The 17978-nt window shown below is 42.3% G+C and overlaps 1 protein-coding gene and 1 non-coding gene across 4 annotated transcripts in view; one reads left to right on the top strand and one right to left on the bottom strand.

Moving 5' to 3' along the window:
• The window catches only part of FBH1 (F-box DNA helicase 1), a 67105-nt gene that overhangs the window by 31296 nt on the left and 17831 nt on the right, over positions 1-17978 (bottom strand). For 2 of the 3 annotated variants that reach the window (XM_070391428.1, XM_070391429.1), the window contains 6 exons: positions 15434-16035; positions 10737-10867; positions 10496-10631; positions 6105-6295; positions 3679-3771; positions 3236-3327 (listed from right to left, as the gene is read on the bottom strand). In XM_070391428.1, the coding sequence (XP_070247529.1) occupies positions 3236-3327; positions 3679-3771; positions 6105-6295; positions 10496-10631; positions 10737-10867; positions 15434-16035 (1245 nt within the window). Of the gene's footprint in view, positions 1-3235; positions 3328-3678; positions 3772-6104; positions 6296-10495; positions 10632-10736; positions 10868-15433; positions 16036-17978 lie in introns of those variants that run through there. The other variant, XM_070391436.1, reaches the window with a different exon arrangement.
• LOC139000636 (small nucleolar RNA SNORA62/SNORA6 family) lies at positions 4941-5071 on the top strand. Its single transcript, XR_011469649.1, has one exon. It is a non-coding gene; the product is annotated as a small nucleolar RNA SNORA62/SNORA6 family (small nucleolar RNA).

The following is a 17978-nucleotide window of genomic DNA, read 5'->3' as shown; positions in this document are numbered from 1 at the left end:
CGCTGACTGGCTCCTCCCCAGCTCCCGCCGCAGCCGATTGCTGGCTGGCTCCTCCCTGACCCAGGCCTAAAGCCTCAGGCCGAGGTTTTAGGCCTGGGCCGGGTCACCCCCAGCTCCCCGCTGCCGCTGCTGCCGCCATCTACGATCGCTGGCTGGCTCCTCCCCGGCCCAAGCCTAAAGCCTCTGGCCAAGGCATTAGGCCTGGACTAGGGACCCCCAGCTCCCTCCTCAGCTGATCGCTGGCTGGCTCCGCCCTGGTTCCCCACCTCTGCCGCCATCAACAATCGCTGGCTGGCTCCTCCCCGACCTAAGCCTAAAGCCTCTGGCCAAGGTTTTAGGCCTGGGCCAGGGCACTGCCAACTCCTCTCCGCCGCCGCCATCTATGATTGCTGGCTGGCTCCACCCTGGTTCCCCCCGGCATCGCCGCCATCAACCATCGCTGGCTGGCTCCTCCATTACCCAGGCCTAAAACCTCAGTCTGTGGCTTGGAGCCGAAATATGCAAATTAGCTGCCATCTTGGCTGACAGTTAATTTGCATATACTCACTGATTAGCCAATGAAAAGGGTAGCGGTCGTACGCTAATTACCATGTTTCTCTTTTATTAGTGTAGATTAGTGTAGATGCTCCATCTCAAGATATTTGTGAATGCTGGTTTAAACCCTTTAAAAGTGATGATTTTGATGTAAAAGACAAAGAACAGCCCTAATCGGTTTGGCTCAGTGGATAGAGCATCAGCCTGCGGACTCAAGGGTCCCAGGTTCGATTCTGGTCAAGGGCATGTACCTTGGTTGCGGGCACATCCCAGTAGGGGGTGTGCAAGAGGCAGCTGATCGATGTTTCTCTCTCATCGATGTTTCTAACTCTCTATCCCTCCCCCTTCCTCTCTGTAAGAAATCAATAAAATATATTTTAAAAAAATAAAAGACAAAGAACATCCAGGTCAACCAAAAAAGTTTGAAGACCAACAATTACAAATATTATTGGATGAAGATGTGTGTCAAACTCAAAAACAACTTGCAGAAAGATTAAACATTGCTCAGCAAAACAATTTCCGATCATTTACAAGCAATGGGAAAGATTTTAGAACAGTGTTTCTCAACCTTGGCTGCACACTAGAATCACCTGGGAATCTTTTTAAAATCCTGATTTCTGGGCCTCATCCTCTGGAAATTCTGTTTCTTTGTTATGGGGTGGGGCCACAACATTAGTAACAAAGAAACAGAATTTCCAGAGGATGAGGCCCAGAAATCAGGATTTTAAAAAGATTCCCAGGTGATTCTAATGTGCAGCCAAGGTTGAGAACCACTGTTTTAAAGGAAGGAAAATGGGTGCCACATCAACTGAACAAAAGACAAATGGAAAATCAAAAAGTCATCAGTAAAATGTTGCTTCAATGGTACAAAAGTCTTTTTTGCATCAAATTGTGAATGGCAATGAAAAGTGGATTTATTTTGAGAATCCCAAACGCACAAAGTCATGGGTTGATCCAGGTCAATCATCAACATTGACTGCAAGGTCAAATTGCTTTGGAAAGAAGACAATGCTCTGCGCTTGATGGGATCAGGAAGGTGTGGTGTATTATGAGCTTCTAAAACCGGGTGAAACCGTTAATACTGGTCACTACTGACAACAAATAATCACAATCTGAACCACTTTGATCGTAAAACGACCAGAATGGGCCAGAAGACACGGCAAATAATTTTGCTTCACGATGACGCACCATCACACACTTCAAAATCTGTTAAAGACACGTTAAAAGATCTTGCCTGGGAAATATTAACCCACCCACTGTATCCACCAGACCTTGCTCCTTCAGATTACCACTTGTTCCAATCGATGGCACATGCACTTTCTGAGCAGCACTTCAAAACGTACGAAGAAATGGAAAATTGGGTCTCTGAATGGTTTGCCTCAAAACAAGAAAATCCGTATTATTAACTGGTTAGTAGTACAGATTAATTATTAACTGGTTAATGATGCAGGTTAATTATTAACCAGCTAATAACACGGATTAACTAACTGTTAACCAATTAATAATATGGATTAATTATTAACCAGTTAATGATGAGGATTAACTATTAACCAGTTAAAATGCAGATTAATTATTAACTGGTTAATAATACAGAGTAACTATTAACCGGCTAATAATGCGGATTTTGTAGTCCAAACAAAACACGATAATTTTAAGAGAAACATCAAAAGTGCATTATTCAAAGTAATGTCCACCGCTAGCTACACATTTCCCCATCTTTCAGGTAATTTGTGGATACTGTCCCAATAGAAATTTTCTTGTTTTGAGGCAGACCATTCAGAGACCCAATTTTCCACTTCTTTGTATGTTTTGAAGTACTGCTCAGAAAGTGTGTGTGCCATCGATTGGAACAAGTGGTAATCTGAAGGAGCAATACAACAAAACAGCATACATATCAAATCGCATATATAGCAACATATGTGTAACTCCATCTATTGAAAAAAATCCGCATTATTAACCTTTACACCTAGTAATTCTATTTCTATCACTTATTTGTTTATTTAACCTAGGGCTAGTAATTTTAATTTCTCTGAGCTTCAAATCCTCATCTATAAAACAGAGATAACTAACTAACCTTACAGAATGCTGTTAGGATTATCACAGTGCCAGGCACATGACAGGCATTTAAGAAATGGCTATTGTTGTTTTTAGTAAGATATGTAGGCAGAAAAAAACCGGAAAGAAATTCCAGGTAGGAAAATAGCATGACCAAAGGTTCAGACAAAAGAATCACTAAGTACTTTAAGAAACTGTAAGGACAATGAGCTGACTGAGGCATGAGAAGAGTCGACAATATATTTAGGAATGTAGGTTAGAACCAAATGGTGGAAGGGCCTTCTAGACTTCACCCAACAGAAATCAGGAGCTACTGAAACTCTGAAAGGAGATTAATGTGACCTGCCAGTCCATAAGCAATCAGTGATTGAGCATATATGATGATAAATGACAGGTTGGATCAATCCCTTTGGTAATTACTCTGCAAACTAATTCCTATGAACTATTTGTCTCACCAGGAATGTAGATGCTCCCCGGTGTGGTAAGAGAAACCAAGATTTACTTGGCAACTGCTTTTTAGATTATTTCATTGAAGTAGTTCAATAACAAATCCAGGTAAAGATACTCTGGCAGGTAATAGGGATGGGGGATGCAGTGATAAGTCAAGAACCTGACTCTCTATTCCAGTATTGGTCAGCTCCCTTACCTGCAAATGCCATAATTTTTACCACCTGGAGAGGTTCCATCTTATGGTTCAGAATCAGCTGTTGTTCATGTGTAAGTTGGATGGTTGTTTTCCTGTTATAATCATTACAGAAGAGAAATTAGAAAAACACAATGGAATTGAAAAGACCAGGTGACAGACTATCAAAAACCAAACAGGCAAATCAGATGAACAAAATTTAACCAAAGAAAAGATCTCCCTTTTGGGGTGATAAAAATGTTCTAAAACTAGATTATGATATTGATTGCACACTCAGTAAAATTACTAAAAATCATTGAATTGTAAAATTAAAATGGGTGAATTTTATGTAAATTACACCTCAATAAAGTTGTTAAAACAAAACACCTCTCCTCCTTAAGTATGAGAAAGAGTCAAGAATGGAAAACCTCTCTCCCTCTCTCTCTCTTACTTATCTATATACATACCCTGGCCAAACCGATGTTTCCCCTTTAACTTCTGTGGCCTGAGTACAGGAATTCTCCTGAAGATACAGGCAATAGAAGATGTTGTAATGAATCCTAACAGGGAAAAAGCAGATTTAGAGAGTATCAAATTAAGTCATAATCTGTATCTTATTTTTCCTGGGTTGTATTTAGATTCTTTACCATTTCCAAAAAAAAAAAAAAAACTACCACCATTTTATGATAAGAAGGAAATAAAATAATTTAAATATACCTAGAGCTGACCAAAGCCCTCTTAGAGAGCACAGTTCTGGAAAAGACCCTGGCTCCAGAGTGCAATGGCAAAAGGACAGAGACCAGGGCATGCTGTTTGGGAAAAAGGCATTAGCTGTGACCATAGAGACAAATAATCACAAAAAACAGTATGAATCAGTTGAAAACAAATGTAAATTCCGCTCCTAGTGAGATTCTTGTTCAACATCAATGTAACGTAATCTTATCTTTGTGAGCCTCCGTTGCTCCCTGTGAGGTGATACTGGTTTAGAAGCATGAAGCACTTTCTATCTTTTAAGGTTCCAAAGGGAGGGTGCTACACGGGTAACAAGATATGATTACCAAGAACTAGAAAACAAAACATCCTCCAAGTCACCAATAAGAACCAAAGACAACACAGTGCACTCAACAGAGGCACTGGACATGGTTAAACATGTCCCATCACAAGTCACTCCAAATCTCTCTTATGTTCACATGAGCCAAACTCATCTCCTTCTATCACCAATTGCCCACCATTTAGTGCACTGCTCCCCATTCCTGGAGTGAGAACAGGTGATCTCCACGCATCAATCTTTTTGATGAAACAAATAACTTTTAATAATACCACATTTCAGTCTCTGGTCACATTAAGATTTCTTTTGTCCTGGATTCTTTAAGTATTTTTTAAGTATGGTATATATTTTTAAAAATAGTTTATTGAGTTTTAGAGAGAGACTAAATAACATTTAGACTAAATAACATTTCAGTCTCTGGTCACATTAAGATTATCGCCCAGGCCCTAGCTGGTTTGGCTCAGTGGATAGAGTGTCGGCCTGCGGACTGAAGGGTCCTGGGTTCCATTTCGGTCAAGAGCACATGCCTGGGTTGTGGGCTCGATCTCCAGTGGAGGGTGTGTAGGAGGCAGCCAACCAATGATTCTCTCTCATCATTGATGTTTCTAGCTCTCTCTCTCTCCCTCTCCCTTCCTCTCTAAAATCAATAAAAATAAAAATAAAAAAATATTATCTCCCATGACTGTATACTGTTAGAGCTTGGAGTTGAGAATAATGAACTCACAAGTGTATGTGAGGGGCAAGTTTTTCGCTTACACCACAAGGGTCTCTAGCCCAATGAATGGAATTTGATAGCAATCCTTGCTACAAGTGGAAAAATAAAAGATTACCTCCCAGGTAAAGCAGGAAAAAAATGATATAAACACAACATACATGTTTCCCATTCCTCATCTAGGTTCCCTTCTCCCTCATCTAGGTGCAGATAATTTGTAGGTTCATATTTGCATTTATGGTCATTATTCATCATTTGTGTATTTGTCTTGTCTGAATTATGTCATGAAGCTCCTTCTTCCACATCTCAATGCCATGGAGTGGGAACAACATAAGCGATATTTAATGAATGAATTGAAATGTATCTCAGAAACACAGCAAATACTCTGGCATTCCTGGAGACTAAATGTTCCATCCTTGAACTTTACCATGACTGACTGGGCCACAGTTCATCTAGTGTCGTCCCATGCTCCTCCTAAATCTCACTAATTCCAGAAAGAAATCCGAATATCCTCTCTAGAACGTCTGGTTCTCCTGGATCTTCTGCACTGTCACACTGCCTATCTCCATGCCAGGGCCTTCCAGGAGCTGCGCTTCATACCTTAAATTTCACTCTAACTCCTTACATGGTCTACACAACATTTTCCTTCATCTGGTCACTGCAGACTTCTCATAATCATATACCAGTTTCCCTCTTATTCACCACATACTTGTCACTAAACTTCTCTGTTCTTTGTATATACTAAATCCATTCCCATCTTTGGGCCCTTAAGTTATCTATTCCTTCTGCTAAAATGCTCTCCCCCCAAAAATGGCCAGCTCTTCCTGACACTCAGGTTTCAATTCAGATGTTACTTCCTCAGAGAAACTTTTTCTCACCCAATCTAAGGTAGTACTCCTCATTTCCCTTGCTAATCACTCTGTTTTTATTTCTTTGCACTACTAATCACTCAGTAAAATGTTCTTGTTTAACATATTTACTTATGCAGTATCTGTCTCTCCTCATTAGATAACAAAACTGAGCTGTGTGAGTTTTATGGCTTGCCTAGTGTGCAAGTGGCAGAGTTGTGACTTGTTGCACGTCTAGGACCTTTCACTCTATCGGAGTTTTCATTCTCCCTCCCACCACTTTACCGATTGCTGATGTTGATTCCCTTCTCCCTCATGGCATAGAGAAGCACAGCGATGCAGTATAAGGTCTCAGTGATGTCTGGCATTGTCACAGTGGAGCTTGGTCTTCTGAAGCAGAAGAGTAACTGCTGGATGTCATTCACACTACTGGAGAGGAGAACAATGGCTGCTACCAAAGCCCACACGTTGACACCCTAGAGGGAAATGGACCAGGAAGGGAAAAAAGACCCCAAAACACAGGTCACAATTAATAAAGATCACATCAGACAACCAGTGAAAAAACCCAAGGCTGGGGTTCAGGTGCCATCCACAGATTGTCTGAAATGAATGCAAACTTCCCAAATGATATCTGGAAAATAATGGCAACCTTTTTTTTTGCCCTGGATTCTTTCTTCTTCTTTTTTTTTAAAAAGTATGGTATATATTTTTTAAAATAGTTTATTGAGTTTTAGAGAGAGAGAGGAAGGGAAAGGAAGAGAGAGAACCAATGATGTGAGAGTGCAACACTGGCTGGCTGCCTCCTATACAATCCCTACCAGGAATGGAGCCAGCAACAGGGCATGTGCCCTTGACTAGCAATCAAACCAGCAACCTCTTCGTGCATAGGACAATGCCCAACCAATTGAGCCACACCAACCAAGGCTATATTCCTTTCTCCTAATCAAGTCTGGATTTGAGTGCTTAGTGCAACTAAATAACATGTATTAAGTATTTTACATAGACTCTAGCATTGAAATGATGCTCTCACCTCCTCACCCTTCTTCTCCGCATCAGTATGAGCTCTCAGATTCACAGATACTCAACAGAGTCACAACAGTATCACTATTGAATGGGTACCTACTTGGGAGGCACAAAAGATGGGAGATACAAAAGAAGACAGCATTCTTTAGGGGGGGAAGTCAAGACTGACAATTCTCTGGCATTAAGATATTAATTTACTACTCACTGTATGTTATCCTATCTAATAATAGAGAAACATGGTAATTAACCATAACTTCACTACCCTTCCCATTGGCTAATCAGCAAGATATGCAAATTAACTGCCAACCAAGATTGCGGCCGGCAGCCAGGCCCTTGAAGCGAACAGGAGGCTTGCTTGCTCCACTGACGGAGGAAGCCAGTGTTCCCCACCTGCCGCTGCTGGGCTCTGAGCTGCTCTCTAAGAAACATTGTTGCAAATATAGAAGCTAAACAATCCCCAGAAACCTGCTTTCAGTCAGCCGGGATCTCAGAGCTGGAGTAGCAACAAAGTTTCAAATACAGAAGGTAAACAAAGCCCAGAAACCTGCTTTCAGCAGCCGAGGTCTCAGAGCTGGAGCCGAGCCTCAGAGTTAAAGCCAGCTCTCAGCTCCAGTGATAGGCATAGAAGGTAAATAAATCCCAGAATAAAAAAAAAAAGTAAAAAAGGAGAGGTTGGGAGCTTCAGTCACCCGCCAGCCTGAAAATGGCCCTCAGCCCCTCACCCAGACTGGCCAGGCACCCCAGTGGGGACCCCCACCCTGAAGGGGGTGTGACCAGCTACAAACAGCCATCACCCCCTCACCGGGGCTAGCCAGGCACCCAAGCGGGACCCCTACCCTGATCCAGGACACCCTTCAGGGCAAACCAGCTGGCCCCCACCTGTGCACCAGGCCTCTATACTATATAGTAAAAGGGTAATATGCCTCCCAGCACTGGGATCAGCGGAGCTGCAAGGCCTCCCGAACCCGGGATCAGCGGAGCCGCGAGGCCTCCCAGCACCGGGATCAGCGGAGCCGTGAGGCCTCCCAGCACCAGGATCAGCGAAGCAGCGAGGCCTCCTAGCACTGGGATCAGCTAAGCAGCAAGGCCTCACTGCCCAGGTGTCAAGCAGAGCCACGAGGCCTCCCAGCACTGGGATCAGCGGAGCCCCGAGGCCTCCTGGCCCCTGGAGCAGCGTGACAGGGGGCAGCGCCCAAACCCCCTGACCGCCCTGCGGCTCTGTGTATGACAGGGGGCAGGGCCACAACCTCCCTATCCGCCCTGCTCTGTTCATGACAGGGGAAGGCGCCCCAACCCCCTGATCGGCCCTGCTCTGTGCCTGATAGGGGGGAGCTCCCCAACCCCCTGATCGGCCAGCTCTGTGTGTGACAGGGTGCGGCGCCCTAACCCCCCTATAGACCCTGCTCTGTGTGTGACGGGGTGGAGCCGCAACCTCCCCATCGGCCCTGCCCTGAGTGTGACAGGGTACGGAGCCCCAACCCCCCTGATGGGCCTTGCTCTGTGCGTGACAGGGGGCAGCGCCCCAACCCCCTGATCGGCCCTGCTCTGTGTGTGACAGGGGGTGGCGTTGCAACCTCCCCATCAACCCTGCCTTGAGTGTGACAGGGGGCAGCGCCCCAACCCCCCAATCAGCCCTACCCTGAGCATGACTGAGGGTTGCATGGCAACCTCCTGATCCGCCCTGCTTTGTGCATGACAGGGGGCAGCGCCCCAACCCCCTGATCGGCCCTGCTCTGTGCGTGACAGGGGGTGGCATCGCAACCTCCCCATTGACCCTGCCTTGAGTGTGACAGGGGGTGGCGCCCCAACCCCCCAATCAGCCCTACCCTGAGCGTGACTGAGGGTGGCATCGCAACCTCCTGATCTGCCCTGCTCTGTGCATGACAGTGGCCGGCGCCCCAACTCCCCAATTGGCCCTGCTCTGAGCCCGACCGGGAGCTGTGGGGCAGGCACCTAGGGATTGGGCCTGCCCTCTGCCACCCGGGAGCGGGCCTAAGCCAGCAGGTTGTTATCTCCCAAGGGGTCCCAGACTGTGAGAGGGCACAAGTGGGGCTGAGGGATAACCCCCCGCCAGTGCACAAAAATTTGTGCACCGGGCCTCTAGTTATTTAATAATGATTAAATATTAAGCTAAATAAATATGAAATAAATCATTGAAAATCTATTATTACAACACAGTATGCTCCACTTAGTAACATCTAAGAAAATGTTCACTAACATGGAAATAGTCAATAATGGGACATATATCTTTATCATTCTTAACTTTACTACAAGTCTCTCTGTTTAAAAAATGCATTCCAATAAAGGTACATTCCCTACACCTCTCACTATAACCATCCTGTGAAAGAAAACTCACTCCACCATCATCAACAATCACTTCACTGAAAACAGAAAGAGAAATGCACATGGATGGGTTTTCAGTCCTCTACTGGCTGCAGAATACAGGTTGAGGTTGCACCGAGCTTCCAAAATAAAATTTGAAAATCCATGATCTAAAAGCCACAAGTCAGAAAACTCAGGACTATTTCCAGCTTCTCATTAACTCATTATACATCTGTAACAAGAACCTGAATTTCTCTGGTCCTCATATAACCCACTTTGTTGATGGAATGGGCTGCCCTGTAAAGAAATCCTTATTAATCAAAGTGTTCAGAGGTTAGATGACCATCCTCTGTTAAGGATTCCTCAACGGAATGAAACATTAAACTGAATGTGTTTTTTAAATTTATTTATTTATTTATTTATTTATTTATTTAGAGAGAGGAAGGGAGAAGGGTAGAAAGAGAGAGAAGTATTGATGTGAGAGAAAAACATCAATCTGCTGCCTCCTGTACACCTTCTACTGGGAATCAAGCCCGCAATCTGGGCATGTGCCCTGACCAGGAATCGAACTGGCGACATATTGGTGCACAGAAAGACACTCAAGCAACTGAGCCACACCGGCCAGGGCTGAACTGAATGTTTTGGGTTTTTTTGTGTTTTTTTTAAATCTTGACAGGGTCTCTGATATCTTCTGAGAACAAATCTTGTAAATAAATTATTAAGCAATTCTGACTTATGCAATCACATACTTCATTATTCATCTCAGCAGCAGAATGGCAATGCTGGGACCAAGGCCATTCTCTAAATATGCACTAGAGGGGGGTTTTTGTGTGTGTGCATGTGTATGTGTGTTTTTTTGTTAATTCTCATCCAAGGATATTTTTCCCATTGATTTTTAGAGAGTGGAAGGAAGGCAGGTGAGAGAGAAAGAGAGAGACAGACAGACAGACAGACACATTGGTTGCCGCCCATATGCGCCCAGACCAGTGCAGGGAATGGGACCTGCAGCCCAGGTATGTGCCCTTGACGGGATTCAAACCCGAGACCCTTTGGTACAAGGGCCGATGCTCTAATCACTGATCCATGCTGGCCAGGGCTGAACTGAATACTTTTTAAAATTACTTCCAGATTTAAGAATCTACAACAATGTGGACTTTTACTTCTCTAATGGGACCAATGACAGGATTAAGGCTTCAAAATAGAGATTAAAGAAAGATTTTTAAAATAAATCTAAAATAACCTTCGACCAAACTTAATCACCAAGACACTTTTCTTCCAATAAGAAAAATGTGTCACTTTCCCCAAAAATTCCCCACAGCCTCTTCACTTACTGCAGCAGTGATGTAAAGGTCAGGGAGGTGTTGACGCACACAGGCCTCTGCCTCAGGAAGGAGGTGGTGATCCCTCAGACTCCACAGTGCCCTTTCAGGATCCATACTTGGGGAGCATTTAGTGGTGGCTGTATAGCTGTAAGACATTCACAGAGGAGTCCATGAGAAAGATGATCCTAAGTGATTATATATGCAAAAGGACTTCAGAAACTGTCTTCTTCAAAGGAGAAAAGCAACTCACCGGATGAGGTTCAGCACACAAAGATCCGACTCTTTCTCAATACCCTGGTTCAATAGGATGCCATCCACTTTGCTGACAGCTTGCTCTTCATTCATCAGGTATCGATGATACAGCTTTTTCCAAGGAATGAACTATATAGTTGAAAAAAATCCAAAATAACATGTAGGCAATGGCTATTAGAGAGATTAGGCCACAAACATATGGATTGCCTTCTACCAATTAAAAAGCAATTATCCCTGGTTGGTGTGGTTCAGTGATTGGGTGTTGATCCATGAAACAGGAAGTCATCAGTTCAATTGCAGGTCAGGGCACATACCTGGCTTGTGCCTCAATCCCCAGCAGGTGGCATATAGGAGGCAGCCAATCGATGTTGATGTTTCTCTCTCTCTTTCTCTCTCTTTCTCAAATCAATAAAAACATATTGTTTAAAAAGGTAATTATATTCCAAGGAGATGCAAGGCCATTGTTCACATTAGTGTTTGTCAGTCATTGTCATGATTTAATTTTATGGATATTGTAAGGTAAATTGCAAGGAATTTAATTTTATCAATAAATAATATTGTTATTGAAAAAAAAGGTAATTATAACTCACAACTCAAAAGCTGAGCAAATAGGGTACAAACATTACACACATTTTGGTTGGAAACTAGGAGAACTAGGTCTTGGTTTTGGTTGGAACACTAACTTAACATAGAATCTGGGAAAAGCTAGTACTTCAATTTCACTATCGAAATATCAGCACACAATGGCTCAGAGTTCCAATGATGATTAAAAAAAATGAAAGCTGTGTCTATACTAGTATCAGACAAGAGAGACACTAAGTCAGAAATTACATTATAAGAAGACTATATAATGACAAAAGGGTCAATTAACCAAGAAGATGTAACAATTATAAGTATATATGTATTAACAACAGAGCTCCTAAATCTAGGAAACAAACACCAACAGAATAGAAGGAAAAAATAAACAGCAATGTAATAGCAATAGAGGCTTCAATACTCCACCTTCAAGAATGGATAGCACGACCAGTCAGAAGAGCAATTAGGAAACAATCATTTCATTGAACCTAACAGACCTATACAGAACACTCCACCCAACAACAGTAGAATACAGTCTTCTCAAGTGAACATGGAACATTTTCCAAAAGTGATCACATGCTAGGGCACAAAACAGATCTTAACAAATTTTAAAGGATTGAAATTATAGAAAATATCTTTTTCAATTCCTGTGGAATGAAACGAGAAATCAGTAGCAGAAAAAGAAAAGAAAAGCCCCACATGAAAATTAAACAACACACTCTTAAAACAAGCAATGGGTCAAAAAAGAAATCATGAAGAAATTAAAAAATACCTTGAGACAAATGAAAACAAAACACAGCATACCAAAACAGATATGAAGAATCTTTACATACGGGTGTGAGTCGGGGTGTTAGAACAACACGTGTAAAGAAATATGCAGTATTTGGTTGGAATGCAACAAATCACGCGTTGTGGATAGAACACAAGGGTGTGTTGAGAAGTGAGCAATGAGGCTGGGATAATAAAGTGGGACAAACATGGAAAGCCTTACCTGCCTCCAGGGAATTTGGATATTATTCTGGAGGCAAATGGAAACTAAACACTATAATCAGAAGTATTATTGGAGAATCAAGATGGTGGCGTAGGTAAATGCTGGTATTCACTGCCCCCCAAAACCACATCAAAATTACAACTAAAATACAGAACAACCATCATTCAGAACCACCTGAAATCTAGTTGAATGGAAGTTTTACAACTAGAGAAATAAAGAAGAAATCACATTGAGACTAATAGTAGGGGCAGAGGTGCAGAATGAGCTGGTCTGACACCCACATGTGGCAATTTTTATTTGGGAGGGATATCTCAGCTGTGGAGGCCTCCTGGGAGGAGCAAGGGGTCCCAGCCCCACACCAGACCCCCAACCCAGGGTTCCAGTATTGGGAAGAGACATTCCATAACTTCAGACTATGAAAACCAGCAGGGATTATGGCTGAATGATATGGAGGCTGCCAGAGTCCCAGGCAGTTCCTCTTAAAAGGCCCAGGCACAGACTTATTCAGACTCACTCCCTCTGAGCTCTAGCACTGGGGCAGTGGCTTGGGGGGGACCCAGAGACATATGGAGAATTGGACTGTCTGGAATAGGGGCAAGAACTTGGGGGTTCCCACACAGGGGTGCTCACAGGGTTCATTGTTCAGAGTCCATTATTCCTATGCTAAGACCTCTGCCATTGCAGAGTTGACTGGCAACCATATTTGAGTCTCCATCAACCTGGCTCAAACTGTTTGCTCCACCCTGGTGATTTCCTGAGACCCTGCCCCACCCAATTTGTAGCCCCATCCAAGCTATTTGAAGTAGCTTTTCTATATGAATGGCTTGTCCTGTCTCAGGGTTCAGACTCTCCTAAAATTTCTCAAACAAGCAGCAGCTGGTGTCAGAGTGCCCCATACCTGTCAATAAGAGGTCCAAGACCCAGCACTACCAGCCTGCCTTGTTTCACTGCTTGGCCTCACCTGGGCGCTTCTAAGCCCGATACAAGTAGCAGCCATCTGCAGATTGCTCTGTAGCTCCTGACAGGTGGCCCCAGGCAGTGGTTGACTTTGCACCTCCCAGAAGGCCCCAGAGCCAGTGTTCCCAGTGGATAGCTTCAGACAACACCAGATTACAACTTTACACATCCACAAGCAACACACTCAAGGGGCAGATTCAGTAAGCACCAAAGCCCCACTAAAGCAAGTCCTACACCATAGGGGTGTCCCCTGCACAACAGTAGCTGCAGCTGGTCCTCACAGCCAGCCAATTGGCCTGGAGGTAAATTCCTCCCAGTGACACCAATAGCAATCAAAGCTCAACTACAATAAGACAGTGCACACAGCCCATACAGGGGTTCAATCTAAAGTGCCCAGCTCAGGTGACTAGGGAGGCTGAGCCACTGGGCCATACAGAACACCTACTACACAAACCACTCTACCAACTCCAGGAGGCACAGAAGCTCTACCTAATACATCAGCGGTTCTCAACCCGTGGGTTGGGACCCCTTTGGGTGTCGAATGACACTTTCACAGGGGTCGTCTAAGACCATCGGAAAACACATATATAATTACATATTATTTTTGTGATTAATCACTATGCTTTAATTATGTTCAATTTGTAACAATGAAAATACATCCTGTATATCAGATATTTACATTATGATTCATAACAGTAGCAAAATTACAGTTATGAAGTAGCAACGAAAATAATTTTATAGTTGAGGGTCACAGCAACATGAGGAACTGTAATAAAGGGTCGCGGCATTAGGAAGGTTGAGAACCACTGTAATACATAGAAACAAAAACATCAAAGTAGCCAAATGCAGAGACAAAGAAACATGTCACAAATGAAAGAACAAAAAATATCTAAAGAAAAAGAACTAAACTAAATGGAAGCAAACAAACTACTAGATACAGAGTTCAAAACAATCATTATAAGGATCCTCAAGGATCTTAATAAAAGTTCAAGGGACTTAGTGAAAATTTCAAGAACATTAGTGAGAACATCAAAGACATGAAAAAGGACCAATCCAAAATTAAGCATGCTCTAACTGAAATAAAGAAATATTTACAGGGATTCAACAGTAGAGCAGAGGATGCCAAGAATCAAATCAGTGATCTGATGAGGAAGCAAAAAACTCCCAATCAGAAGAGCAAAAGAAAAAAGAATAAAAAAATATGAAGATAATGTAAGGAGTCTCTGGGACAACTTCAAGCATACCAACATTTGCATTATGGGGGTGCCAGAGAAGAGAAAGATATTGAAAACTTATTTGAAGAAATAATAACAGAAAACTTCCCTTACCTGATGAAAGAAATAGACCTAGTGAAATAAATAGACTCTGAGGAAACAGAGTCCCAAACAAGAGTAACCCAAAGAATCCCATACGAAAACACATCATAATTAAAATGGCAAAGGTTAAAGACAAAGAGAGGATCTTAAACTCAGCAACTGAAAAGCAGTTACTTACCTACAGGGGAGCACCCATATGTCTGTCAGCTGATTTCTCAACAGAAACTTTGCAGGCCAGAAGAGAGTGGCAAGAAATATTCAAAGTAATGAATAACAAGGACCTACAACCAAGATTAATCTACCCAGTAAAGCTATCATTCAGAATTGAAGGACAGATAAAGAGCTTCACAGATAAGAAAAAGCTAAAGGAGTTCATCACCACTAAACCAGTATTACATGAAATGTTCAAGGGTCTTCTTTAAGAAGAAGGAAAAATATGTATATATGAACAATAAAATGGAAATAAATATATATCTATCAACAATGGAATCTAAAAATCAAAATAAATGAACAAGAAATCTAATAAACAAAATCAACTGATGAATAAAATAGAACCAGAGACATGGCAACATGGTACAGACTGATAAATCTCAGAAGGAAGAGGGGAGAAAGGATGGGAAGAGCTTAATCAAAGAACTTATATGCATATATGCATTACCTATGGACACAGACAATAGGGTGGTGAAGGCCTGGGGCAGGGTGGGAACAATGTGGAAGTGGGGCAATGGGAGGAAAAAGGAGAGACATCTGTAATACTCTCAACAATAAAGATTGAAAAAAAAAAAGTATGTATTAGGGAAGCTAATCTTTTTATTTTTAGAGAAAACATCAGAGAACTCCAAGTGTTTTACATACCAGTGGATCACTAATTATCTCCCTCCAATGATGGCACACCAAGCACAGATTCCAATAGAGATCTTCCACAGGGAGGAAAGCAAAAATGTGCCTTAGGACTTCGCTGGGAAGGCTGCAGATATGGCTCTGGGGTTCCTGGCAGGGCAAGGTTCCAAGAAGTCCATAGTAAGAGTCAGGAATGGGATCATGATCCATGTTCTCCACTTCTTGGCTGGGTTCTTCAGTCTCTGCAGAGAGCCATGACAAAAAGCCCTCTGCTTCCAGTCTAGCTTCCCTGGCCTTTGTGCAGGACAGGGGCAAATAACGCTGTGGGGGTTTTTTAGAAACCCCATGCCAGTGACTGGTCCCCGTAGCTTGATTCCTCTCATCCTCAAAGGACCGAGAGCGCTTCCTTACCAGTAGAGCAGAGCCTGACGAGCCCAGTCTTGCTTCTCCATCATCTTCCTGAGAGAGGGCACAATTGCTTTCTGTAACAAACATCATTTCACCCTCTGAGTCCTTAGAGCTGTCCTGGCCCACAGAATTGCTTTTAGCCATGTCATTGGTACACCGCCTCTGGCCAGCTGGGAAGAAGTCAGTGATGTACCTTTGACATCCTTGACCTGCACAGAGAACCCAAAAAGAGTAACAAGAAATTAATAATGACTGCTGATCCGTTGTTAACCCAAATGATACAAACTAATTTCAATTAAGAGACAAGAATATAGTTATTGGCTAAATGATTATATAAAGAGCTTAAACAGCCCCCCCGCCCCTCAAAAAACAACAACACATTTACATTTGGCTCCATCATATAGTTAGATACACATATGGAATGACAGAAACCAGTCTTCAGATAGTGTGAGGACCACATTATACTTTGTAATATATACAAACTGAACATATGAATGGATAAAGCAAACAACTGTCCACATTCACTCACACATCCACCTATAAAAATTCATACCTCCTAGCTTGCTCTTACAATAAAAAAAAAAAGCTAAGTTTGCTTAAGTAGAAAGAAAAATGCTTCAGGTTATCAGGATTCAGTAAAACCCACTCTCCCATGTGACAGAGTTAAAACCGTTTTATTTTCATTTCTTCCTGTGCAGCTGACACGTTAATTTATTTTAAAATAAAAAGAAAGGACTTGGAATTCTCTTCAGATTATTAGAGTGGTATCTAATCTAATTTATACATTTATTCATAAACACCTATGATTCTAAGACAAAAATAAAATGAAAAATGATATAGTGTAGGGAGTGGCTATAGAGTTAAGCCCCGGACTGACCTGTGGCAGGGCCACAAACAAGTCCCAGTTTGGAGGGCAGAGCCCTCCTAGCATGGTTAAGCTTGACCTTATAGACTTCCCTTGCTCCTTCCTAAGTAGCTAATGGGCTGTGGGATGTGCAGCAAGTGCTACCAAAACAAGGTGAAACTCACAAAAACATTGTAAACATGTTGACCACTTCTCGTTTTGCTTTGTGTGCTCTGACTGTAAAATAAAGCTTTGGCTTGCAGGCTGGATCACTGTTTCCTTATCCAGGCACAGTGATTCCCCCTAGCCCCAGCTGTATTCTCTTGTCTGTCTTCTTTAATCCTTCACCGCCCCTCCTCAGGTTCACCCTTGGCTGTGCTGGCGTGGCACAATATAGTCCCTGACCTCACAGACTTTTCAGGCACTAAGGGGAATCAAAAGGTGATTTCATACATCATTACTGCACTTTAAACTCTTATAAATTATTGTAAAATGCCAATGAACAACTTATCAATATACAACAAAATACATGGTTCTTTTCAGAAATGACTATAGCCAGAATTTTTACTTTGGAAATAAGAGAGTGGAACAAAACTAAGTTTAGCCTTGCCTGGCCTGCATGGCTCAGTGGTTGAGCGTTGACCTATTAACCAGGAGGTCACAGTTCAATTCCCAATCAGGGCACATACCTGGGTTGTGTGTTCGATCCCCAGTGTGGGGCATGCAGAAGGCAGCTGATCAATGATTCTCTCTCATCATTTATGTTTTTATGTCTCTCTCCCTTCCTCTCTAATATCAATAAAAATGTGTTTAAAATATATTTTTAAAAATCATTTTAGAATGTTTTTATAACATTCTGAAAAAAATGGAAAAAAAATCCTAGGTTTGGCCTTTAAAAGAATTTAATTTTTTTTTTCTATGTTAGGAAAATAAACCTATAACTGTTTCTGGGGTAATGTGATAAAAACCCAAATTTGAAGTTAACAGGCCTGGGTTAAATCTTGATATCTTCTAATTGTGAGAATTCAATCACAGCAATATCTATTAAGAGTCTACTACATGCTCAGTGCTAGGACTCCCCACTGAAACATACACATGCTGACAGTCTTAATCAAAAAGAATTCACAATAGAGAAGTTGACTTATCTACACAAAACAGACAAAATATAACCAGTTAGTTTAAAACTGCCTCATAAATTGGTTATGGCAGCTCCAGAAGTGAGAAAAACACAATATTTAAAGACAACTGGGTAAGATTTAAGTTGGATGATGAAATTATATATCAAAGGGAAATAAGGCAATCTAGATC

This window comes from Myotis yumanensis, unplaced genomic scaffold (genome assembly GCF_028538775.1).
Source record: "Myotis yumanensis isolate MYYU_CA2020_CCGP unplaced genomic scaffold, mMyoYum1.0.hap1 SCAF_1, whole genome shotgun sequence".
Classification (NCBI taxonomy): domain Eukaryota; kingdom Metazoa; phylum Chordata; class Mammalia; order Chiroptera; family Vespertilionidae; genus Myotis; species Myotis yumanensis.
Note: the sequence above shows the minus strand (reverse complement) of the source record. Positions and strands in the feature narration are given on the sequence as shown.